The sequence below is a fragment of the Choloepus didactylus genome, chromosome 3 (assembly GCF_015220235.1).
Source record: "Choloepus didactylus isolate mChoDid1 chromosome 3, mChoDid1.pri, whole genome shotgun sequence".
NCBI classification, from domain to species: Eukaryota; Metazoa; Chordata; class Mammalia; order Pilosa; family Megalonychidae; genus Choloepus; species Choloepus didactylus.
Genome location: NC_051309.1, coordinates 111,898,478 through 111,925,173, shown reverse-complemented (window position 1 = coordinate 111,925,173; position 26,696 = coordinate 111,898,478). Strand labels below are relative to the sequence as shown.

Below are 26,696 nucleotides of genomic sequence, written 5' to 3'. Positions count from 1 at the left end.
TATTATGTATCTATTTATATATATTTCTTTCTGTTTCTCTTTTTGCCTTAGATAACAGTGCCCAGGAGTGGAATCTTGAAATAGAGTCTTCTTTTGATGTTGTCAGCTCAAAGCCAGTTGGTGGTCGAGTGACTGTAGCTATCCCTAAATTGCAAACACAGAAGACATATAGTATTGAACTTCAGCCTGAGAAAAGAATTGTTAAGCTATTAGTGAAAATTAACAAGGTAAGTGGTAGTACTTCCTGAGAAGCATGGTATGAAAAACAGTACTTGTTCAAAAGAAATGATTAGAAAGAAGCAACTGAGTCCAAGAGGAAAATCAGTTTCATTTTTTCCTCCGTCTTAACCTCTCACATATTTTGCATGTGTGTAAGAGCTAAGGAATGATTTTCTCAAATTTTAAGATTAGGAAAATTGAGACTCTATGGTTAATTTGGCCTCTTTTCCCCTTAAGAAGTCAGGTGTGTTGTATTTAAATTTTTCTGCAGTGTTTGCAGTATCCTGAATTATTTACAGTAACCTGAACTCAAAATACATTCTAAGCATTTTATTTAAATAGAAGCAATTATTTTTGGTACACGTCAATTACTCTGAACACTGGTACTTACTCTACATGCAGAATTCTAATTCTAAACTCATGATTTTTCATGGGTAGAGTTGGGCTGGATTTTATCTTTTCTTTTTGAGTAATCATAATTGTGAACTGAAAAGAATCACTGTTCATATTCTTACTAAGTAACTATTCAGATTAAACAAGAACTCTAAATGATTTCTAGTTCTTGGCTTGAAAGAAGAGTCAACTTCAATTCTAATTCTAGATGTTAAGAATATAGAGATGACATTGCCCAAGGGAGGCGGGGCAAGATGGCAGACTGGTGAGCTGTATGTTTTAGTTACTCCTCCAGGAAAGTAGGTAGAAAGCCAGGAACTGCGTGGACTGGACACCACAGAGCAATCTGACTTTGGGCATACTTCATACAACACTCATGAAAACGTGGAACTGCTGAGATCAGCGAAATCTGTAAGTTTTTGCGGCCAGGGGACCCGCGCCCCTCCCTGCCAGGCTCAGTCCCGTGGGAGGAGGGGCTGTCAGCTGCGGGAAGGAGAAGGGAGAACTGCAGTGGCAGCCCTTATCGGAAACTCATTCTGCTGATCCAAACTCCAACCATAGATAGACGGAGACCAGACACCAGAGAATCTAAGAGCAGCCAGCCCAGCAGAGAGGAGACAGGTATAGAAAAAAAACAACACGAAAAACTCCAAAATAAAAGCGGACGATTTTTGGAGTTCTGGTGAACATACAAAGGGGAAGGGCAGAGCTCAGACCCAAACTCAGGCCCTGAGGCGCATATGCAAATCCCGAAGAAAAGCTGATCTCTCTGCCCTGTGGACCTTTCCTTAATGGCCCTGGTTGCTTTGTCTCTTAGCATTTCAATAACCCATTAGATCTCTGAGGAGGGCCCTTTTTTTTTTTTTTTAATCCTTTTTTCTTTTTCTAAAACAATTACTCTAAGAAGCCCAATACAGAAAGCTTCAAAGACTTGCAATTTGGGCAGGTCAAGTCAAGAGCAGAACTAGGAGAGATCTGAGACAAAACGCAATAATCCAGTGGCTGAGAAAATTCACTAAACACCACAACTTCCCAAGAAAAGGGGGGGTGTCCGCTCACAGCCATCATCCTGGTGGACAGGAAACACTCCTGCCCATCGCCAGCCCCATAGCCCAGAACTGCCCCAGACAACCCAGTGTGACGGAAGTGCTTCAAATAACAGGCACACACCACAAAACTGGGCGTGGACATTAGCCTTCCCTGCAACCTCAGCTGATTGTCCCAGAGTTGGGAAGGTAGAGCAGTGTGAATTAACAAAGCCCCATTCAGCTATCATTTCAGCAGACTGGGAGCCTCCCTACACAGCCCAGCATCCCAGAACTGCCCTGGGGGGACGGCACTCACCTGTGACATAGCACAGTCATCCCTCAACAGAGGACCCGGGGAGCACGGCCTGGAAGAGGGGCCCACTTGCAAGTCTCAGGAGCCATACGCCAATACCAAGGACTTGTGGGTCAGTGGCAGAGACAAACTGTGGCAGGACTGAACTGAAGGATTAGACTATTGCAGCAGCTTTAAAACTCTAGGATCACCAGGGAGATTTGATTGTTAGAGCCACCCCCCCCTCCCTGACTGCCCAGAAACACACCCCATATACAGGGCAGGCAACACCAACTACACACGCAAGCTTGGTACACCAATTGGACCCCAGAAGACTCACTCCCCCACTCACCAAAAAGGCTAAGCAGGGGAGAACTGGCTTGTGGAGAACAGGTGGCTCGTGGACGCCACCTGCTGGTTAGTTAGAGAAAGTGCACTCCCCAAAGCTGTAGATCTGATAAATTAGAGATAAGGACTTCAATTGGTCTACAAATCCTAAAAGAACCCTATCAAGTTCAGCAAATGCCACAAGGCCTAAAACAACAGAAAATTATAAAGCATATGAAAAAACCAGACGATATGGATAACCCAAGCCGAAGCACCCAAATCAAAAGATCAGAAGAGACACAGCACCTAGAGCAGCTACTCAAAGAACTAAAGATGAATAATGAGACCATAGTACGGGAGACAAAGGAAATCAAGAAGACCCTAGAAGAGCATAAAGAAGACATTGCAAGACTAAATAAAAAAATGGATGATCTTATGGAAATTAAAGAAACTGTTGACCAAATTAAAAAGATTCTGGACACTCATAGTACAAGACTAGAGGAAGTTGAACAACGAATCAGTGACCTCGAAGATGACACAAGGGAAAATGAAAGCATAAAAGAAAGAATGGGGAAAAACATTGAAAAAATAGAAATGGACTTCAGGGATATGATAGATAATATGAAACGTCCAAATATAAGACTCATTGGTGTCCCAGAAGGGGAAGAAAAGGGTAAAGGTCTAGGAAGAGTATTCAAAGAAATTGTTGGGGAAAACTTCCCAAATCTTCTAAACAACATAAATGCACAAATCATAAATGCTCAGCGAACCCCAAATAGAATAAATCCAAATAAACCCACTCCGAGACATATACTGATCACACTGTCAAACACAGAAGAGAAGGAGCAAGTTCTGAAAGCAGCAAGAGAAAAGCAATTCACCACATACAAAGGAAACAGCATAAGACTAAGTAGTGACTACTCAGCAGCCACCATGGAGGCAAGAAGGCAGTGGCACGATATATTTAAAATTCTGAGTGAGAAAAATTTCCAGCCAAGAATACTTTATCCAGCAAAGCTCTCCTTCAAATTTGAGGGAGAGCTTAAATTTTTCACAGACAAACAAATGCTGAGAGAATTTGCTAACAAGAGACCTGCCCTACTGGAGATACTCAAGGGAGCCCTACAGACAGAGAAACAAAGACAGGACAGAGAGACTTGGAGAAAGGTTCAGTACTAAAGAGATTCGGTATGGGTACAATAAAGGATATTAATAGACAGAGGGGAAAAATATGACAAACATAAACCAAAGGATAAGATGGCTGATTCAAGAAATGCCTTCACGGCTATAACGTTGAATGTAAATGGATTAAACTCCCCAATTAAAAGATATAGATTCGCAGAATGGATCAAAAAAAAATGAACCATCAATATGTTGCATACAAGAGACTCATCTTAGACACAGGGACACAAAGAAACTGAAAGTGAAAGGATGGAAAAAAATATTTCATGCAAGCTACAGCCAAAAGAAAGCAGGTGTAGCAATATTAATCTCAGATAAAATAGACTTCAAATGCAGGGATGTTTTGAGAGACAAAGAAGGCCACTACATAGTAATAAAAGGGGCAATTCAGCAAGAAGAAATAACAATCGTAAATGTCTATGCACCCAATCAAGGTGCCACAAAATACATGAGAGAAACACTGGCAAAACTAAAGGAAGCAATTGATGTTTCCACAATAATTGTGGGAGACTTCAACACATCACTCTCTCCTATAGATAGATCAACCAGACAGAAGACCAATAAGGAAATTGAAAACCTAAACAATCTGATAAATGAATTAGATTTAACAGACATATACACGACATTACATCCGAAATCACCAGGATACACATACTTTTCTAGTGCTCACGGAACTTTCTCCAGAATACATCATATTCTGGGACATAAAACAAGCCGCAATAAATTTAAAAAGATTGAAATTATTCAAAGCACATTCTCTGACCACAATGGAATACAATTAGAAGTCAATAACCATCAGAGACTTAGAAAATTCACAAATACCTGGAGGTTAAACAACACACTCCTAAACAATCAGTGGGTTAAAGAAGAAATAGCAAGAGAAATTGCTAAATATATAGAGACGAATGAAAATGAGAACACAACATACCAAAACCTGTGGGATGCAGCAAAAGCAGTGCTAAGGGGGAAATTTATAGCACTAAACGCATATATTAAAAAGGAAGAAAGAGCCAAAATCAAAGAACTAATGGATCAACTGAAGAAGCTAGAAAATGAACAGCAAACCAATCCTAAACCAAGTACAAGAAAAGAAATAACAAGGATTAAACCAGAAATAAATGACATAGAGAACAAAAAAACAATAGAGAGGATAAATATCACTAAAAGTTGGTTCTTTGAGAAGATCAACAAGATTGACAAACCCCTAGCTAGACTGACAAAATCAAAAAGAGAGAAGACCCATATAAAGAAAATAATGAATGAAAAAGGTGACATAACTGCAGATCCTGAAGATATTAAAAAAATTATAAGAGGATACTATGAACAACTGTATGGCAACAAACTGGATAATGTAGAGGAAATGGACAATTTCCTGGAAACATATGAACAACCTAGACTGACCAGAGAAGAAATAGAAGACCTCAGCCAACCCATCACAAGCAAAGAGATCCAATCAGTCATCAAAAATCTTCCCACAAATAAATGCCCAGGGCCAGATGGCTTCACAGGGGAATTCTACCAAACTTTCCAGAAAGAACTGACACCAATCTTACTCAAACTCTTTCAAAACATTGAAGAAAATGGAACACTACCTAACTCATTTTATGAAGCTAACATCAATCTAATACCAAAACCAGGCAAAGATGCTACAAAAAAGGAAAACTACCGGCCAATCTCCCTAATGAATATAGATGCAAAAATCCTCAACAAAATACTTGCAAATCGAATCCAAAGACACATTAAAAAAATCATACACCATGACCAAGTGGGGTTTATTCCAGGCATGCAAGGATGGTTCAACATAAGAAAATCAATCAATGTATTACAACACATTAACAAGTCAAAAGGGAAAAATCAAATGATCATCTCAATAGATGCTGAAAAAGCATTTGACAAAATCCAACATCCGTTTTTGATAAAAACACTTCAAAAGGTAGGAATTGAAGGAAACTTCCTCAACATGATAAAGAGCATATATGAAAAACCCACAGCCAGCATAGTACTCAATGGTGAGAGACTGAAAGCCTTCCCTCTAAGATCAGAAACAAGACAAGGATGCCCGCTGTCACCACTGTTATTCAACATTGTGCTGGAAGTGCTAGCCAGGGCAATCCGGCAAGACAAAGAAATAAAAGGCATCCAAATTGGAAAAGAAGAAGTAAAACTGTCATTGTTTGCAGATGATATGATCTTATATCTAGAAAACCCTGAGAAATCGACGATACAGCTACTAGAGCTAATAAACAAATTTAGCAAAGTAGCGGGATACAAGGTTAATGCACATAAGTCAGTAATGTTTCTACATGCTAGAAATGAACAAAGTGAAGAGACACTCAAGAAAAAGATACCATTTTCAATAGCAACTAAAAAAATGAAGTACCTAGGAATAAACTTAACCAAAGATGTAAAAGACCTATACAAAGAAAACTACATAACTCTACTAAAAGAAATAGAAGGTGACCTTAAAACATGGAAAAATATTCCATGTTCATGTATAGGAAGACTAAATGTCATTAAGATGTCAATTCTACCCAAACTCATCTACAGATTCAATGCAATCCCAATCAAAATTCCAACAACCTACTTTGCAGACTTGGAAAAGCTAGTTATCAAATTTATTTGGAAAGGGAAGATGCCTCGAATTGCTAAAGACACTCTAAAAAAGAAAAACGAAGTGGGAGGACTTACACTCCCTGACTTTCAAGCTTATTATAAAGCCACAGTTGCCGAAACAGCATGGTACTGGCACAAAGATAGACATATAGATCAATGGAATCGAATTGAGAATTCAGAGATAGACCCTCAGATGTATGGCCGACTGATCTTTGATAAGGCCCCCAAAGTCACTGAACTGAGTCATAAAGGTCTTTTCAACAAATGGGGCTGGGAGAGTTGGATATCCATATCCAAAAGAATGAAAGAGGACCCCTACCTCACCCCCTACACAAAAATTAACTCAAAATGGATGAAAGATCTCAATATAAAAGAAACTACTATAAAACTCCTAGAAGATAATGTAGGAAAACATCTTCAAGACCTTGTATTAGGCGGCCACTTCCTAGACTTTACACCCAAAGCACAAGCAACAAAAGAGAAAATAGATAAATGGGAACTCCTGAAGCTTAGAAGTTTCTGCACCTCAAAGGAATTTCTCAAAAAGTTAAAGAGGCAGGCAACTCAATGGGAAAAAAATTTTTGGAAACCATGTATCTGAGAAAAGACTGATATCTTGCGTATATAAAAAATCCTACAACTCAGTGACAATAGTACAGTCGGCCCAATTATAAAATGGGCAAAAGATATGAAAAGACAGTTCTCTGAATAGGAAATACAAATGGCCAAGAAACACATGAAAAAATGTTATTAGAGAGATGCAAATTAAGACCACAATGAGATACCATCTAACACCGGTTAGAATGGCTGCCATTAAACAAACAGGAAACTACAAATGCTGGAGGGGATGTGGAGAAATTGGAACTCTTATTCATTGTTGGTGGGACTGTATAATGGTTCAGCCACTCTGGAAGTCAGTCTGGCAGTTCCTTAGAAAACTAGATATAGAGCTACCATTCGATCCAGCGATTGCACTTCTCGGTATATACCCTGAAGATCGGAAAGCAGTGACACGAACAGATATCTGCACGCCAATGTTCATAGCAGCATTATTCAGAATTGCCAAGAGATGGAAACAACCCAAATGTCCTTCAACAGATGAGTGGATAAATAAAATGTGGTATATACACACGATGGAATACTACGCGGCAGTAAGAAGGAACGATCTCGTGAAACATATGAGAACATGGATGAACCTTGAAGACATAATGCTGAGCGAAATAAGCCAGGCACAAAAAGAGAAATATTATATGCTACCACTAATGTGAACTTTGACAAATGTAAAACAAATGGTTTATAATGTAGAATGTAGGGGAACTAGCAATAGAGAGCAATTAAGGAAGGGAGAACAATAATCCAAGAAGAACAGATAAGCTGTTTAACGTTCTGGGGATGCCCAGGAATGACTATGGTCTGTGAATTTCTGATGGATATAGTAGGAGCAAGTTCACAGAAATGTTGCTATATTAGGTAACTTTCTTGGGGTAAAGTAGGAACATGTTGGAAGTTAAGCAGTTATCTTAGGTTAGTTGTCTTTTTCTTACTCCCTTGTTATGGTCTCTTTGAAATGTTCTTTTATTGTATGTTTGTTTTCTTTTTAACTTTTTTTTCATACAGTTGATTTAAAAAAGAAGGGAAAGTTAAAAAAAAAAAAAAAAAAAGAAAAACAAGGAAAAAAGAAAGATGTAGTGCCCCCTTGAGGAGCCTGTAGAGAATGCAGGGGTATTCGCCTACCCCACCTCCATGGTTGCTAACATGACCACAGACATAGGGAACTGGTGGTTTGATGGGTTGAGCCCTCTACCACAGGTTTTACCCTTGGGAAGACGGTTGCTGCAAAGAAGAGGCTAGGCCTCCCTATGGTTGTGCCTAAGAGCCTCCTCCTGAATGCCTCTTTGTTGCTCAGATGTGGCCCTGTCTCTCTAGCTAAACCAGCTTGAAAGGTGAAATCACTGCCGTCCCCCCTACGTGGGATCAGACACCCAGGGAAGTGAATCTCCCTGGCAACGTGGAATATGACTCCCGGGGAGGAATGTAGACCTGGCATCGTGGGATGGAGAACATCTTCTTGACCAAAAGGGGGATGTGAAAGGAAATGAAATAAGCTTCAGTGGCAGAGAGAATCCAAAAGGAGCCGAGAGGTCACTCTGGTGGGCACTGTTATGCACACTTTAGACAACCCTTTTTAGGTTCTAAAGAATTGGAGTAGCTGATGGTGGATACCTGAAACTATCAAACTACAACCCAGAACCCATGAATCTCGAAGACAGTTGTATAAAAATGTAGCTTATGAGGGGTGACAATGGGATTGGGAAAGCCATAAGGACCACACTCCACTTTGTCTAGTTTATGGATGGATGAGTAGAAAAATAGGGGAAGGAAACAAACAGACAAAGGTACCCAGTGTTCTTTTTTACTTCAATTGCTCTTTTTCACTCTAATTATTATTCTTGTTATTTTTGTGTGTGTGCTAATGAAGGTGTCAGGGATTGATCTGGGTGATGAATGTACCACCATGTAATGGTACTGTAAACAATCGAAAGTACGATTTGTTTTGTATGACTGCGTGGTATGTGAATATATCTCAATAAAATGAAGATTAAAAAAAAAAAAAAAAGAATATAGAGATAAGCTCAGTGTATTAATTAGGAGTTATTTTTCTGAACACCCATGCTATTCCTTTACTTTCTCTTTCCTTTTAATGTATTAATCCATGCTAAACTTCTAGCATGTTGATTTTTAAAATATTATTTATGGATTCTTATGATGAGGTGTAATATAGTTAGGGAAATTTATGTTGTTTTAGAACCCAGAATTCTTGACTATTTGAGAAATTGATGTAATGCTGTGAATCATTATATTATTTTGCTTAAAATATGCCGCAGATTATTTAGAAGATTTTTCTGATTTCTTAAAAGAATATTACTGTAGAAACTTGGTGGCCTTATGGACATGGAAACCAGACTGGGTACAACATGACAGTTCTTTTTAAACTGGACCAAGGTTTGGATATTGAAAAATCAGCCAAGGTAAGCAAAAACTTTAAAATACTTTGTTAAAAAATTATATTTATTATTATTAAAGCAATGCAGATTTCCATAAAAAAAGAAGAAAACAACAAAACTCTTATAACCTCACCTCTCAGAGATTACCATTGTAATAATTATATGCATCTAAAAACTTGCATGTGAGTATGTATTGATATTTTTAAATGGATCAGACTTTACATGTTATTTTGTCAATGAACATGTTCCTGCTGTATTTTTTAGTTGTGTTTTGTATCAAAGTTATATATGTGTATAATTTTAAGATCAAATATTACTAGATGGGTTATAAGAAAAATAGCATCTCTTGCCCAGCTCTTCCCATTCTACTTCCTACTTCCCAGAAACTAATAATCTTTAACTTTTACCTATTTCTTTTATTTACCTACATTTTTCTAAATTATGTATTTTTATTGTTATATTCTAATTTTTCAGTTTAGGGTATTGTTGTTTTAGTTCAAACTCTAGAAGATGAGGATATAGCTCTTTTTTGTTTTTACTACAAAATAATTTATTACAACATAGATTCAGGGTGGGCCTATGTACAAGCACACGCTCCTGATGACCCAAACTAGGGTACCCTCTTCTTCCCTCTTGCCTTGCAGACTTCTCCTATCAAATCCTTCAGATACTGGATCTCCTTCACCAAGGAAATCTGCCCTCTCTTTCAGAGCCCCATTCTTCTTTTCTAGCTCTTTACACTCTCCAGGGAGGGCCTCCTGCTCTGCCCTCCTCTTCTGTTGGTATCTGGTGGCTGCTCTCTTGTTCTGCTCCATTTTTTTTTCAGCTTCTGGTCCAGTTTCTCTCCCTTTTCTTTTGCTATTACTGTCTGTGCTGGTTTGGATATATTATGTCCCCCAAAACGCCATATTCTTTTTTTTTTTTTTTTTTTCATTTTTCTTGAGATTGTTCAGATACCATACAATTATCCAAAGATCCAAAGTGTACAATCACTTGCCCCTGGGTACCCTCATACAGCTGTGCATCCATCACACTTAATTTTTCTTCAATTTTTAGAAACTTTTCATTACTCCAGACAAGAAATAAAGTGAAAGATGAAAAAAGAAAAAAAGAAAAGGAAACTCTAAACCTCCCCTGTCCCTAACCAACCCCCCTCAATTGTTGACTCCTAGTATTGATATAGTACGTTTGTTACTGTTTATGAAAAAATGTTGAAATATTACTAACTGTAGTATATAGTTTGTAATAGGTGTATAGTTCTTCCCTATATGCCCCTCTATTATTAACTTCTAATTGTATTGTCATACATTTGTTCTGGTTCATGAAGTGATTTCTGGTATTTGTACAGTTGATCATGGACATTGCCCACCATAGGATTCAGTTTTATACATTCCCATCTTTTGACCTCCAACTTTCCTTCTGGTGACATATATGACTCTGAGTTTCCCCTTTCCACCTCATTCACACACCATTTGGCACTGTTAGTTATTCTCACATCTTGCTACCAACACCCCTGTTCATTTCCAAACATTTAAGTTCATCCTAATTGAACATTCTGCTCATACTAAGCAAGAGCATCTACATTTCTTCCACAAGGCAGGAGGGAGAGTCAAACAAGGTAGAGAGGCAAAAGAAAGAGGAAACAAAAAAATGACAGCTAGGAAGCAGCAAAAGGAAAAATAACCTTAAATCAAAGTAGAATAAAGAATCAGACAACACCACCAATGTCAAGTGTCTAACATGCCTCCCCATCCCCCCCTCTTATCTGCATTCACCTTGGTATATCACCTTTGTTACATTAAAGGAAGCACAATACAATGATTCTATTAGTTACAGTCTCTAGTTTATGCTGATTGCATCCCTCCCCCAATGCCTCCCCATTTTTAACACCTTGCAAGGTTGACATTTGCTTGCTCTCCCTCGTAAAAGAACATATTTGTACATTTTATCGCAATTGTTGAATACTCTAGATTTCACCAAGTTACACAGTCCTAGTCGTTATCCTTCTTCCTTTCTTGTGGTGTCTCACATGCTCCCCATCTTCCTCTCTCAACCGTATTCATAGTTACCTTTGTTCAGTGTACTTACATTGTTGTGCTACCATCTCCCAAAATTGTGTTCCAAACCACACACTCCTGTCTTCTATCACCCTGTAGTGCTCCCTTTAGTATTTCCTGTAGGGCAGGTGTCTTGTTCACAAAGTCTCTCATTGTCTGTCAGAAAATATTTTGAGCTCTCCCTCATATCTGAAGGACAGCTTTGCTGGATACAGGATTCTTGGTTGGTGGTTTTTCTCTTTCAGTATCTTAAATATATCACACCACTTCCTTCTTGCCTCCATGGTTTCTGCTGAGAGATCCACACATAGTCTTATTAAGCTTCCTTTGTATGTAATGGATCGCTTTTCTCTTGCTGCTTTCAGGATTCTCTCTTTGTCTTTGACATTTGATAATCTGATTATTAAGTGTCTTGGCGTAGGCCTATTCATATCTCTTCTGTTTGGAGTACGCTGCGCTTCTTGGGTCTGTAATTTTATGTCTTTCATAAGAGATGGGAAATTTTCATTAATTATTTCCTCTATTATTGCTTCTGCCCCCTTTCCCTTCTCTTCTCCTTCTGGGACACCAATGATACGTACATTATTGTACTTTCTTTCATCCTTGAGTTCCCGGAGACGTTGCTCATATTTTTTCATTCTTTTCTCCATCTGCTCCTTTGCGTGTAGGCTTTCAGGTGTTTTGTTCTCCAGTTCCTGAGTGTTTTCTTCTACCTCTTGAGATCTGCTGTTGTATGTTTCCATTGTGTCTTTCATCTCTTGTGTTGTGCCTTTCATTTCCATAGTTTCTACTAGTAGGTTTTTTGAACTTTTGATTTCTGCCGTATACATGTCCAGTGCTTCCTTTACAGCCTCTATCTCTTTTGCAATATCTTCTCTAAACTTTTTGAATTGATTTAGCATTAGTTGTTTAAATTCCTGTATCTCAGTTGAAGTGTACGTTTGTTCCTTTGACTGGGCCATAACTTTGTTTTTCTTAGTGTAGGTTGTAATTTTCTGTTGTCTAGGCATGGTTTCCTTGGTTATCCAGATCAGGTTTTCCCAGACCAGAACAGGTTCAGGTCCCAGAGGGAAGAAATATTCAGTATCTGGTTTCCTGCGGGTGTCTTAGAAAATTGCTCCACCCTTTGATGCCTCGGGTCACTGTGCTTTTCTGCCCAGCAGGTGACGCCTGTTAGCCTATAATTCTTGCCTGGTGTGAGGAGGTATGGCCGTGTTCCCCCAGGCTCTGGGGTCTGGTTCTGAATGGAAAGGGCCCCACCCCTTTCCTCCTAGAGAAGACAGACCCCTCAGGTGGAGGTCATTAGCATTTCAATGGTCTCCCTCTGCTTGTGGTGTCTCCACCCTTCCCAGAGTCACAGCCCTGGAAACTGAAAATGACTGGGGCTTTCTCCACTGAGCCAAAAAAGAAACAGATAGTCCCCTTCAGACCCAGTCCAAGACAACCCTCCGGCTCTCCCAGGTCAGTCGTCACCGAAAGCCTCTGTCTGTTTTTTGGGGATGCGTACCTGTAGTGAGCAGTTCACACTAGCTACTTAAAATCCCAGTTGGAGCTCAGCTGAGCTGTATTCGCTTTCTGGGAGAGAGCTTCTCTCTGGCACTGTGAGGCTCCGTAGCTCAGGCTATGGGGGAGGGGGTCTCATGACTTGGATCCACAGGTTTTACCTACAGATTTTATGCTGTGTTCTTGGGCATTCCTCCCAATTCGGGTTGGTGTATGATGAGTGGATGGTCTCGTTTGTCCCCCTGCAGTTATTCTGGATTATTTACTAGTTGTTTCTGGTTTTTTGTAGTTGTTCCAGGGGGACTACTTAGCTTCCACTCCTCTCTATGCCGCCATATTGCCCGAGTCCAAAACGCCATATTCTTTAATGCATTCTTGTGGCGGCAGATGTATTAGGGTTGATTAGATTGGAATCTTTGGATTAAGTTGTTTCCGTGGAGATGTGACCCACACAACTGTGAGTAATACCTTTGAATAGATTATTTCCATGGATGTATGGCCCTGCCCATTCAGCATGGGTCTTGATTAGTTAACTGGAGTCCTATAAAAGCTCAGACAAAAGGAACCCAGTGCTGCTGCAGCTTACAGAGACATTTTGGAGATGGCCATTGAATGCAGACCTTTGCTAATGCTTTGGAGATAGTAGCTGAGAGTTTGCCCCAAGAAGCTAAGCCCAGAGACATTCTGGAGAACTCCATTTTGAAATGCAACGTAGGAGCAAGCAGACACCAGCCACTTGCCTTCTAAGCTAACAGAGGTTTTCCAGATACCATCAGTGTTCTTCAGTGAAAGTACCCTATTGTTGATGCCTTGGTTTGCACACCTATGGCTGCAGAACTGTAAATTTGTAATCAAATAAACCTCCTTTATAAAAGCCAATCCATGTCTGGTATTTTGCTTAATGCAGCAGCATTAGCAAACTAGAACACTATGTTCTCCCCAGGAGGGTCGTAAGGTTTGGGGTAGTGGAGCTACAGAGGGTACCTGGAGATGTTAGGCTCCTCTTTAGAGAACCCCTGGAGGTAGAGGGGCTATGCTGGGGATAGCCCAGATAGGGTTGGGGCTCATACTGAGGCTGATATCATTATTTGAGGGGGCATCCTCCTTCTTTATGCACCAAGGAATCTCTGTAATGTAAATAGTCTGGCTTCCTCTCTCCTTCAGAGATACCCAGTTCACTGCCTACCTGTAAACTAAAGGAATGAGCTGAAGTGGATGAATACATTCTGATTTCTGTTCTTTAGTATGGAAATGTTTTTGCTTTTGTTTGTTTCTGGAAGCTTTTAGGGTCTCTTTATTGCTGATAATCTGAAATTTCAAGATGATGTTCCTGATGTGTGTTTTTAAAATTTTTTTTTTTAAATTTAATTTGTTTGTGCTAATCATTTTGTAGATCTTCCAATCTCACTCAATTTGGAAATTTTCTTGTATTTCATCTTTGATAATTTCTTTTCATCATTATTTTTTTTCTCTTTTTCTAGTACGATTATTAATCAGATATTGGACCTTCTGGACTGAGTAGTTTTCTTAGCTTTTCTCTTCTGTATTCCATCTTGTCTTTTTATCTTACCTTCTGGGAGATTTACTTAACTTTATCTTCATTTCTTTATTGGATATTTTATTTCTGCAACCACTTAAAAATTTCTAGAAGTCGTTTTGTTCTTTAACTTATATTTCACGGTTATAGTATAGTCTCTTTTCTCTTAAGAATATTAATTATTATTATAAATATTTTGTATTTTTAACTTTGCCAGTGAGGAAAATCTCCAGTCTCTTGACTGGGGAATATAAGATTGGTTGTCAGCAGTCAGAGAGTCTACTGGGAGAATGGAATTAAAATTCTGACCTTTGAGTGTAGAGTTTCCTTGATTTCCCCACTAACTGTGTACTCGATGTCTTCAAGTCTCTGATTCAACATTTTTAAAGGCCAGAATCTCCAATCTTTTTCTGGGATTAGGGAGAAGATCTAGGAGCCTAATTTTTCTTAAAAAGTCTTTCATGTGGTCTACAGGGTTGTCCTCAGAGGGACATGGTCCTTTTCTCTATGTGGACTTAAATTTCAGCTTTCTCTATTCTTTGGGTTTAGTAGCTCTCATCCATTAGGTTTCAAGATTTTAAAATTTGTTGGGCTCTCTCATCTGCTGTCACATTCTTTCCCATTCTCTTGTCCTTAGGATTTTATATATTATTTATTCTCATGTCATTTTTGTGGGGTTTTAGGGAGGTTTGGAGGTGTCCTTGGGTGCACACTTAATTGGATTACCTCAGGATTACTATTTTTTATATTATTGAATCAGCAAGACTTTTTTGAGCATGTTCTATATGACTGCCACTGTGCCCGCATTCTGGAGTGGTTCAAAAAAAATCTATGCTGTTCCAGCTGCATGGTTTTCCAAAGTATGTCTTTTTTTTTTTTTTTTTTTTTTAATGGCTGCATAGTATGTTATTGTATGGCTGTACCATAAGTCATTTAACTTATCTATTACTAAACTTTTAGGTTGTTTCAAATGTTCACTATTATGAATGATGCTATAATGAACATCAGAATTTTCTTACATCTTTATTTTTTCAAGTGGAATATATGAGTTAAATGGTAGGTATATTTTTAAGGATTTTGAAGTATCATATATTGCTATATTGCCCTCCGTAGATGTTGTACTCATGTGTACTTCCACCAGGACTGCATGAAAGTACATGTTTCTTCTTTTTTCTTTTTTACTTTTTTTTTAGCTTTTATAAAGGGGTTTTATTTGGTTACAATTACAGTCTTAAGGCCATAATGTGTCCAAGGTAACACACCGACAATCGGGTTCCTTCACTGGAGGATGGCCAATGGCATCCGGAAAACCTCTGTTAGCTGGGAAAGCACGTGGCTGGTGTCTGCTTGCTCCCAGGTTGCGTTTCAAAATGGTGTTCTCCAAAGTGTCTGCATCAGCTTCCAACAGCCGTCTGCAAAATGTCTGTCTCAGCACTGTGTGTTCTCCAAAGTGTTCCTCTTGGCTGTAGCAAACTTGCTCCTTCTGTCAGAGCTTTTTTTTTTTCTTTTAATCATTATTTTATTGAGATATATTCACATACCACGCAGTCATACAAAACAAATCGTACATTCGATTGTTCACAGTACCATTACATAGTTGTGCATTCATCACCTAAATCAATCCCTGACACCTTCAATAGCACACACACACAAATAACAAGAATAATAATTAAAGTGAAAAAGAGCAATTGAAGTAAAAAAGAACACTGCTTACCTTTGTCTGTTTGTTTGTTTCCTTCCCCTATTTTTCTACTCATCCATCCATAAACTAGACAAAGTGGAGTGTGGTCCTTCTGGCTTTCCCAATCCCCTTGTCACCCCTCATAAGCTACATTTTTATACAATTGTCTTTGAAATTCATGGGTTCTGGGTTGTAGTTTGATAGTTTCAGGTATCCACCACCAGCTACCCCAATTCTTTAGAACCTAAAAAGGGTTGTCTAAAGTGTGCATAACAGTGCCCACCAGAGTGACCTCTCGGCTCCTTTTGGAATCTCTCTGCCACTGAAGCTTATTTCATTTCCTTTCACATCCCCCTTTTGGTCAAGAAAATGTTCTCCATCCCACAATGCTAGGTCTACATTCCTTCCCGGGAGTCATATTCCACATTGCCAGGGAGATTCACTTCCCTGGTTGTCTGATCCCATGTAGTAGGGAGGGCAGTGATTTCACCTTTCAAGTTGGCTTAGCTAGAGAGAGAGGGCTATATCTGAGCAACAAAGAAGCATTCGGGAGGAGGCTCTTAGGCACAATTATAGGGAGGCCTAGCCTCTCCTTTGCAGCAACCGTCTTCCCAAGGGTAAAACCTATGTTAGAGGGCTCAACCCATCAAACCACCAGTCCCCTATGTCTGTGGTCATGTCAGCAACCATTGAGGTGCTGTAGCCCAATACCCCTGCATTCTCCACAGGCTCCTCAAGGGGGCTCTACATATTTTTTTCCTTGTTTTTTTTTTTTTTTTAAATCAACGGTATGAAAAAAAAATTAAAAAAAAAAAACAAAAAACATACAATAAAAGAACATTTCAAAGAGACCATAACAAGGGAGTAAGAAAAAGACAACTAACCTAAGATAACTGCTTTACTTCCAACATGTTCCTACTTTACCCCAAGAAAGTTACCTAATATAGCAACATTTCTGTGAACTTGTTCCTACTATATCCATCAGAAATTAACAGACCATAGTCATTCCTGGGCATCCCCAGAACGTTAAATAGCTTATCTGTTCTTCTTGGATTATTGTTCCCCCTTCCTTAATTGCTCTCTATTGCTAGTTCCCCTACATTCTGCATTATAAACCATTTGTTTTACATTTGTCAAAGTTCACATTAGTGGTAGCATATACTATTTCTCTTTTTGTGCCTGGCTTATTTCGCTCAGCATTATGTCTTCAAGGTTCATCCATGTTGTCATATGTTTCACGAGATCGTTCCTTCTTACTGCCGCGTAGTATTCCATCGTGTGTATATACCACATTTTATTTATCCACTCATCTGTTGAAGGACATTTGGGTTGTTTCCATCTCTTGGCAATTGTGAATAATGCTGCTATGAACATTGGAGTGCAGATATCTGTTCGTGTCACTCCTTTCCGATCTTCCGGGTATATACCGAAAAGTGCAATCGCTGGATAGAATGGTAGCTCTATATCTAGTTTTCTAAGGAACTGCCAGACTGACTTCCAGAGTGGCTGTACCATTATACAATCCCACCAACAATGAATAAGACTTCCAATTTCTCCACATCCCCTCCAGCATTTGTAGTTTCCTGTTTGTTTAATGGCAGCCATTCTAACCGGTGTTAGATGGTATCTCACTGTGGTCTTAATTTGCATCTCTCTAATAGCTAGTGAAGCTGAACATTTTTTCATTTGTTTCTTGGCCATTTGTATTTCCTCTTCAGAGAACTGTCTTTTCATATCTTTTGCCCATTTTATAATTGGGCTGTCTGTACTATTGTCATTGAGCTGTAGGATTTCTTTATATATGCAAGATATCAGTCTTTTGTCAGATACATGGTTTCCAAAAATTTTTTCCCATTGAGTTGGCTGCCTCTTTACCTTTTTGAGAAATTCCTTTGAGGTGCAGAAACTTCTAAGCTTGAGGAGTTCCCATTTATCTATTTTCTCTTTTGTTGCTTGTGCTTTGGGTGTAAAGTCTAGGAAGTGGCCGCCTAATACAAGGTCTTGAAGATGTTTTCCTACATTATCTTCTAGGAGTTTTATGGTACTTTCTTTTATATTGAGATCTTTGGTCCATTTTGAGTTAATTTTTGTGTAGGGGGTGAGGTAGGGGTCCTCTTTCATTCTTTTAGATATGGATATCCAACTCTCCCAGCCCCATTTGTTGAAAAGACCATTATGGCTCAGTTCAGTGACTTTGGGGGCCTTATCAAATATCAGTCGGCCATAGATCTGATGGTCTATCTCCGAATTCTCAATTTGATTCCATTGATCTATATGTCTATCTTTGTGCCAGTACCATGCTGTTTTGACAACTGTGGGCTTTATAATAAGCTTCAAAGTAAGGGAGTGTAAGTCTTCCCAATTCATTTTTCGTTTTTAGAGTGTCTTTAGCAATTCGAGGCATCTTCCCTTTCCAAATAAATTTGATAACTAGCTTTTCCAAGTCTGCAAAGTAGGTTGTTGGAATTTTGATTGGGATTGCATTGAATCTGTAGATGAGTTTGGGTAGAATTGATATCTTAATGACATTTAGCCTTCCTATCTATGAACATGGAATATTTTTCCATCTTTTAAGGTCCCCTTCTATTTCTTTTAGTAGAGTTATGTCATTTTCTTTGTGTAGGTCTTTTACATCTTTGGTTAAGTTTATTCTTAGGTACTTGATTTTTTTAGTTGTAATTGAAAATGGTATCTTTTTCTTGAGTGTCTCTTCAGTTTGTTCATTTCTAGCATATAGAAACATTACTGACTTATGTGCATTAATCTTGTATCCCGCTACTTTGCTAAATTTGTTTATTAGCTCTAGTAGCTTTATCGTCGATTTCTCAGGGTTTTCCAGATATAAGATCATATCATCTGCAAACAATGACAGTTTTACTTCTTCTTTTCCAATTTGGATGTCTTTTATTTCTTTGTCTTGCCGGATTGCCCTGGCTAGCACTTCCAGCACAATGTTGAATAACAGTGGTGACAGCGGGCATCCTTGTCTTGTTCCTGATCTTAGAGAGAAGGCTTTGAGTCTCTCACCATTGAGTACTATGCTGTCTGTGGGTTTTTCATATATGCTCTTCATCATATTGAGGAAGTTTCCTTCAATTCCTACCTTTTGAAGTGTTTTTATCAAAAACGGATGTTGGATTTTGTCAAATGCTTTTTCAGCATCTATTGAGATGATCATTTGATTTTTCCCTTTTGACTTGTTAATGTGTTGTAATACATTGATTGATTTTCTTATGTTGAACCATCCTTGCATGCCTGGAATTAACCCCACTTGGTCACGGTGTATGATTTTTTTAATGTGTCTTTGGATTCGATTTGCAAGTATTTTGTTGAGGATTTTTGCATCTATATTCATTAGGGAGATTGGCCGGTAGTTTTCCTTTTTTGTAGCATCTTTGCCTGGTTTTGGTATTAGATTGTTGTTAGCTTCATAAAATGAGTTAAGTAGTGCTCCATTTTCTTCAATGTTTTGAAAGAGTTTGAGTAAGATTGGTGCAAGTTCTTTCTGGAAAGTTTGGTAGAATTTCCCTGTGAAACCATCTGGCCCTGGGCATTTCTTTGTGGGAAGATTTTTGATGACTGATTGTATCTCTCTGCTTGTGATGGGTTGATTGAGGTCTTCTATTTCTTCTCTGGTCAGTCTAGGTTGTTCGTATGTTTCCAGGAAATTGTCCATTTCCTCTACATTATCCAGTTTGTTGCCATACAGTTGTTCATAGCATCCTCTTATAATTTTTTTAATTTCTTCAGGATCTGCAGTTATGTCACCTTTTTTATTCATTATTTTGTTTATATGGGTCTTCTCTCTTTTTGATTTTGTCAGTCTAGCTAGGGGCTTGTCAATCTTGTTGATCTTCTCAAAGAACCAACTTTTGGTGATATTTAACCTCTCTATTGTTTTTTTTTTTTGGTTTCTATGTCATTTATTTCTGCTTTAAATCTTGTTATTTCTTTTCTTGTACTTGGTTTAGGATTGGTTTCCTGTTCATTTTCTAGCTTCTGCAGTTGATCCAGTAGTTCTTTGATTTTGGCTTTTTGTTCCTTTTTAATATATGCGTTTAGTGCTATAAATTTCCCCCTCAGTACTGGTTTTGCTGCATCCCATTGGTTTTGGTATGTTGTGTTCTCATTTTCATTTGTCTCTATATATTTAGCAATTTCTCTTGCTATTTCTTCTTTAACCCACTGATTGTTTAGGAGTGTGTTGTTTAACCTCCAGGTATTGGTGAATTTTGTAAGTCTCTGATGGTTTTTGACTTCTAATTGTATTCCGTTGTGGTCAGAGAATGTGCTTTGAATAATTTCAATCTTTTTAAATTTATTGAGGCTTGTTTTATGTCCCAGCATATGATCTATTGTGGAGAAAGTTCCGTGAGCACTAGAAAAGTATGTGTATCCTGGTGATTTGGGATGTAATTTTCGGTATATGTCTGTTAAATCTAATTCATTTATCAGATTGTTTAGATTTTCAATTTCCTTATTGGTCTTCTGTCTGGTTGATCTATCTATAGGAGACAGTGAAGTGTTGAAGTCTCCCACAATTATTGTGGAAATATCAATTGCTTCCTTTAGTTTTGCCAGTGTTTCTCTCATGTATTTTGTGGCACCTTGATTGGGTGCATAGACATTTATGGTTGTTATTTCTTCTTGTTGAATTGCTCGTTTTATTAGTATGTAGTGGCCTTCTTTGTCTCTCAAAACATCCCTGCATTTAAAGTCTATTTTATCTGAGATTAATATTGCTACACCTGCTTTCTTTTGGCTGTAGCTTGCATGAAATATTTTTTTCCATCCTTTCACTTTCAATTTCTTTGTGTCCCTGTGTCTAAGATGAGTCTCTTGTATGCAACATATTGAAGGTTCATTTTTTTTAATCCACTCTGCAAATCTATATGTTTTAATTGGGGAGTTTAATAAATTTAAATTCAACGTTATAACTGTGAAGGCATTTCTTGAATCAGCCATGTTATCCTTTGGTTTATGTTTGTCATATATAGTTTTCCCCTCTCTCTATTAATATCCTTTAATGTACTCATACCAAATCTCTTTAGTACTGAACCTTTCTCCCACTCTCTCTCTCCTTTCTTTGTTTCTCTGTCTGTAGGGCTCCCTTTAGTATCTCCAGTAGGGCAGGTCTCTTGTTAGCAAATTCTCTCAGCATTTGTTTGTGAAAAATTTAAGGTCTCCCCCAAATTTGAAGGAGAGCTTTGCTGGATAAAGTGTTCTTGGTTGGAAATTTTTATCACTCAGAATTTTGAGTATATCGTGCCACTGCCTTCTCGCCTCCATGGTGGCTGCTGAGTAGTCACTCCTTAGTCTTATGCTGTTTCCTTTGTATGTGGTGAATTGCTTTTCTCTTGCTGCTTTCAGAACTTGCTCCTTCTCTTCTGTGGTTGACAGTGTGATCAGAATATGTCTCGGGGTGGGTTTATTTGGATTTATTCTATTTGGAGTTCACTGAGCATTTATGATTTGTGTATTTATGGTGTTTAGAAGATTTGGGATGTTTTCCCCAACAATTTCTTTGAATACTCCTCCTAGACCTTTACCCTTTTCTTCCCCTTCTGGAACACCAATGAGTCTTATATTTGGACGTTTTATATTATCTATCATATCCCTGAGGTCCATTTCAATTTTTTGGATTTTTTCCTCCATTCTTTCTTTTATGCTTTCATTTTCCATTCTGTCATCTTCCAGGTCACTGATTCATTGTTCATCTTCCCCTTGTCTTGTACTATGAGTGTCCAGAATCTTTTTAATTTGGTCAACAGTTTCTTTAATTTCCATAAGATCATCTATTTTTTTATTTAGTCTTGCAATGTCTTCTTTATGCTCTTCTAGGGTCTTCTTGATATCCTTTGTATCCCAGACTATGGTCTCATTGTTCATGTTTAGTTCTTTGAGTAGCTGCTCTAGGTGCTGTGTCTCTTCTGATGTTTTGATTTGGGTGCTTGGGCTTGGGTTATCCATATCGTCTGGTTTTTTCATATGCTTTATAATTTTCTGTTGTTTTTGGCCTCGTGGCATTTGCTGAACTTGATAGGGTTCTTTTAGGATTTGTAGACCAACTGAAGTTCTTATCTCTAATTTATCAGTTCTACAGCTTCGGGGAGTGCACTTTCTCTAACTAACCAGCAGGTGGCGTCCACGAGCCACCTGTTCTCCACAAGCCAGTTCTCCCCTGCTTTGCCTTTTTGGTGAGTGCGGGAGTGAGTCTTGTGGGGTCCAAATGGTGTACCAAGCTTGCGTGTGTAGTTGGTGTTGCCCGCCCTGTATATGGGGCGTGTTTCTGGGCATTCAGGGAGGGGGTGTGGCTCTAACAATCAAATCTCCCTGGTGATCCTAGAGTTTTAAAGCCGCTACAATAGTCCAATCCTTCAGTTCAGTCCTGCCGCAGTTTGTCCCTGCCACTGACCCACAAGTCCTTGGTATTGGCGTATGGCTCCTGAGACTTGCGAGTGGGTCCCTCTTCCACGCTGTGCACCCCCTAGTCCTCTGTTGAGGGATGACTGCTATGTCACAGTAGAGTGCCGTCCCCCCAGGGCATTTCTGGGCTCCTGGGCTGTGTAGGGAGGCTCCCAGTCTGCTGAAATGATGGCTGAATGGGGCTTTGTTAATTCACACTTCTCCACCTTTCCAACTCTGGGACATTCAACTGAGGTTGCAGGGAAGGCTAATGTCCACGCCCAGTTTTGTGGTGTGTGCCTGTTATTTGAAGCGCTTCCGTCACACTGGGTTGTCTGGGCCAGCTCTGGGCTATGGGGCTGGCGATGGGCAGGAGTGTTTCCTGTCCACCAGTATGATGACTGTGAGTGGACACCCCCCTTTTGTTAGGAAGTTGTGGTGTTTTGTGAATTTTCTCAGACATTGAATTATTGCCTTTTGTCTCAGAGCTCTCTTAGTTCTGCTCTTGTCTTGACCTGCCCAAATTGCAAGTCTTTGAAGCTTTCTGTATTGGGCTTCTTAGAGTAATTGTTTTAGAAAAAGAAGAAGGGATTAAAAAAAAAAAAAAAAGGGCCCTCCTCACAGATCTAATGGGTTATTGAAATGCTAAGAGACAAAGCAATTAGGGCCATTAAGGAAAGGTCCACAGGGCAGAGAGATCAGCTTTTCTTTGGGATTTGCATATGAGCCTCATGGCGTGAGCTCTGCCCTTCCCCTTTCTATGTTCACCAGAACTCCAAAAATCCTCCGCTCTTATTTTGGAGTTTTTCGTGTTGTTTTGTTTCTATGGCTGTCTCCTCTCTGCTTGGCTGGCTGCTCTCAGATTCTCTGGTGTCTAGTGTCAGTCTATCTATGGTTGGAGTTTGGATCAGTAGAATGAGTTTCCGATAAGAGCTGCCACTGCAGTTGTCCCTTCTCCTTCCCGGAGCTGACAGCCCCTCCTCCCACGGGACTGAGCCTGGCAGGGAAGGGTGTGGGTCCCCTGGCCACAAAAACTTACAGATTTCGCTGATCTCAGCAGTTCCAGGTTTTCGTGAATGTTGTATGAAGTATGCCCAAAGTCAGATTTCTCTGTGGTGTCCAGTCCATGCAGTTCCTGGCTTTCTACCTACTTTCCTGGAGGAGTAACTAAAATATACAGCTCACCAGTTCACCCCATGTTTTTTCAATATACTAAAGAACTTGCCAGTCCTAAAATAAATGAATAAATAAATAAATAAATAAATAAATAAATGGTATTTTCTTATTTTATTTTGCATTTCTTTTATTCCCATTGATACTGAAGACTTATTCACATATTTACTGGCTACTTACGTATTTTCTTTGTTAGTTGCCTAGTCACGTCTTGTATTTTCTATTAGTATGCTTATCTTTTTGGTATTTTTAAGTAAAAGGTTCATTATAATAGTAGGTCTCAAAAAATAAATATTGAAGAAATACATCCTCAGTGTTTTTCCCCCTTAACTTGGATTTGTTTGGAACATGCACAAATGTGAGTACATGGATATTTATGCATATACACATAAGGTTTGGTTCAAATCACCATAAGCTTGCCAATACGTTGATTTCAAATTATCCTCTTGCTGTTTTACATAGATATATTTTGCCATGCCAACTATAGCACAGTCTTTCCAAGGGAATGGTGTATTGTTCTCAAATTAATTTTGAATTCCTTGGAGTACCTTATTCTCTTTTATTTAGCAAATATTTATTGAGCACTGTGGTGGTTTGGAGCTGTCTATGCACCCCAGAAGAAACATGCTCTTAAACTTAATCCATGTATGTGGGTGTGAGCTCTTGTCAATGGGACCTTTTGATGAGGTTACTTCAGTTAAGGCGTGGCCCCTGTGAATCAGGCTGGGTCTTACTCCCATTACTGAAGGCCTTCTGGAGAAAGACATAGAGAGAGAGAGAAAGCCGGAGGGAGCAGCCAGAAGCTGAAAGTCAACAGAACCCAGAAGAGAAGGGAGAAACCAGGAGAGGCCACCATGTGCCTTGACATGTGACAGAAAAACCAAGGACCAAGGATTGTTGGCAGCCAGCCCCAGAATGCCACAGTCTTCTAGGAGAAAGTATCTCATTGATGGTGCTTTTTTGATTTTGGACTTCTTCTAGCTCAAAACTGTGAGCCAATAAATTACTGCTGTTTAAGCCAACCTATTGCATGGTATTTGTTTTATCAGCCAGGAAACTAAAACAGTTTTGGGAAGAAAGAATTTCCATCTCTACTTTAGCCAGCCAGCTGCATCTGGGAAATTCATTGAAAACCTTCATCAGAATTCTCAGCTTGCTGCCTCCCCTGCAGAAATTGGACTGGCCCATCCCCACAGTCACATGAGCCATTTCCTATAATAAATCTCATTATAATATATGTACATATATATGTGTGTGTGTATATATAAATCTCCAGTCAGTTCTGTTTCCCTGGAGAACCATGACTAATACAAGCATCTTTTATATGTAAGGCAAGATGGTGTACTAGGGATATAGTGATAAGCAGGAGAGACACTATCTTTGTTCACATGTAATTTACAGTCTAATGGGTGAGATAGACATTAAGAAAACAGAAATTACAGACAGTCCTTGCTTTGCAGAATGCCATGGAAACTGAAACTGCATATCAGGACTCTGTTCTTGCTTTGCAGGGTTCCAATACACATGAGTTTCAGTTAACATTGTATCGTGCAAAGCAAAGACTTGCCTTACTTAATTACAATTTTTATAAGTGCTGCAAAGGAAATATTAATTGTAATGAGAGATATAATGATTTTAGTAGGTGTATAATAGATGAATGGAAAGATTAAGCAAATCACATTAATTATATTATATAAATGCAAGAGAAACTTCCATGGGATGAGTCTGAAATGTCAATCCATTTAATGAGCTTTTTTTTTTTTTTTTAATAATTATGACCTGAGAATTGAGATTCACTTGTGAATTAATTTTTATAGACATATCCCTCTTTCTTCCAGAAAGGATGTGAGGTGACTGTGAGAGGGATATTACTCATTCTGTTTCCCTTTTTGTCTTCCCTAGCATAAGGTTAGAGCTAAATATTAAAAGAATTTATATTCAAAATAAAAGAGGCTTTATTTATAAGCAGGTAACAGATAGCATTAACCTGTAAATAAACCAAGTGAGAGAGTTCACTGGGATTTATAAAATAGAAAACTACATTTAGGACACTTTCTGGAATCAATTATACATTAGAGAGGGAAAAACATGAAGGACCAAAACCAAAGAACCCTAAGAACTGGCAGATACATAGTAACTTGTGACAAGGCAATAATAAAATGAATATGGTCACATATGGCATTGCCAGTGATTGAATCATTTGTTGGTAGTTGAGGCTCAGAGTATATAGGTGAAAATACAGTGTTTTGGTCTCACAGTTTCCCAAATTACTAAACCCTTACATTTGAAATAAAAATTATTAATTAGCTTACTTGCATATGTAAATTATGATTTTCTTAGGTGAAGTTTAAATTTTTTTAAAATTTTTATTGTTTAGCTTGGATATACCTACTGCGTGGTGGGAAAATTTGGGCCTTATTCCAAACCAGCTCTTCTTAACCCACAAAGTAGAAAATTGCACACAAATAATTGTGATGATGTCAAAAAAGAATAGAAGCTGCAAAATTTACCATCACCTAAAATGCAAGCCTAGAATTTAGAGGAGTATATCTTTCTGAGCACATTAAGTATATAAGAGGGCAAAGTGGTTTGCTCTGTTTTCTTTCACACTAGTATTCAGCTCAACTGAAAAGCAGTGGATGGTTGGCTTACTGGCAGTTTGCACATTGCCTGACTATAACACTGCCTTGAATTCAATAAATGACATATACAGTAGGATAATCTCAGTCCACTGAAGAAACGTGCTGTTTTTGGTGATATGAGTACATTGGTTTCTCCTAATTAGTTTGGGTGCATGTGTAAATGGATGATAAGAGTCCAATGGGGCATTTATTGCCTGCTGACAAAGCAAAGGGATAAGGTGAGCTTCAAGCCCTCTCCTGCAATATAATGCAATCAAATTCTACTGTCCTAATTAAAGCATCTGATAGGTCATTATACATAAGACTGTCTCGTTAAAGAGCTTTCTAGGGGACAGTAGAAAAAAATTGCCCCTGTCCTTTCAAGCAGTGCTCTCAAAGTACCTCTAGGGAAGAACTAATTCCTCCCAATCCCCATCCATCAGAGACTCACAAATTTATAAAATGCAATCTAAATAAGTTTCTCTCTGAAGACATAACCATCGATTTTGTATCTAAATCTATGCGTAGGGCTTATGGTAACCTTAAGTAGAAGTTACTGAGAGCAAAAATTTGACTCCAGTGTAAAGAAATGACTAGGTCCTGCCCAATCTGGGATATAGCACTATGACTTGAAAGAGCTGCCCTTTGGCATTTATTAGC

At 38.7% G+C, this 26,696-nt stretch overlaps 1 protein-coding gene and 1 pseudogene across 3 annotated transcripts in view; one reads left to right on the top strand and one right to left on the bottom strand.

Annotated features, from left to right (window-relative positions):
• MANBA (mannosidase beta) overlaps positions 1-26,696 on the top strand; it is a 168,097-nt gene that overhangs the window by 56,082 nt on the left and 85,319 nt on the right. For 2 of the 3 annotated variants that reach the window (XM_037830351.1, XM_037830354.1), the window contains 2 exons: positions 52-227; positions 8,973-9,083. In XM_037830351.1, coding sequence (XP_037686279.1) covers positions 52-227; positions 8,973-9,083 — 287 coding nt within the window. The remainder of the gene's footprint in view (positions 1-51; positions 228-8,972; positions 9,084-26,696) is intronic. The other variant, XM_037830353.1, reaches the window with a different exon arrangement.
• On the bottom strand, positions 9,670-13,844 carry LOC119529070 (annotated as a pseudogene).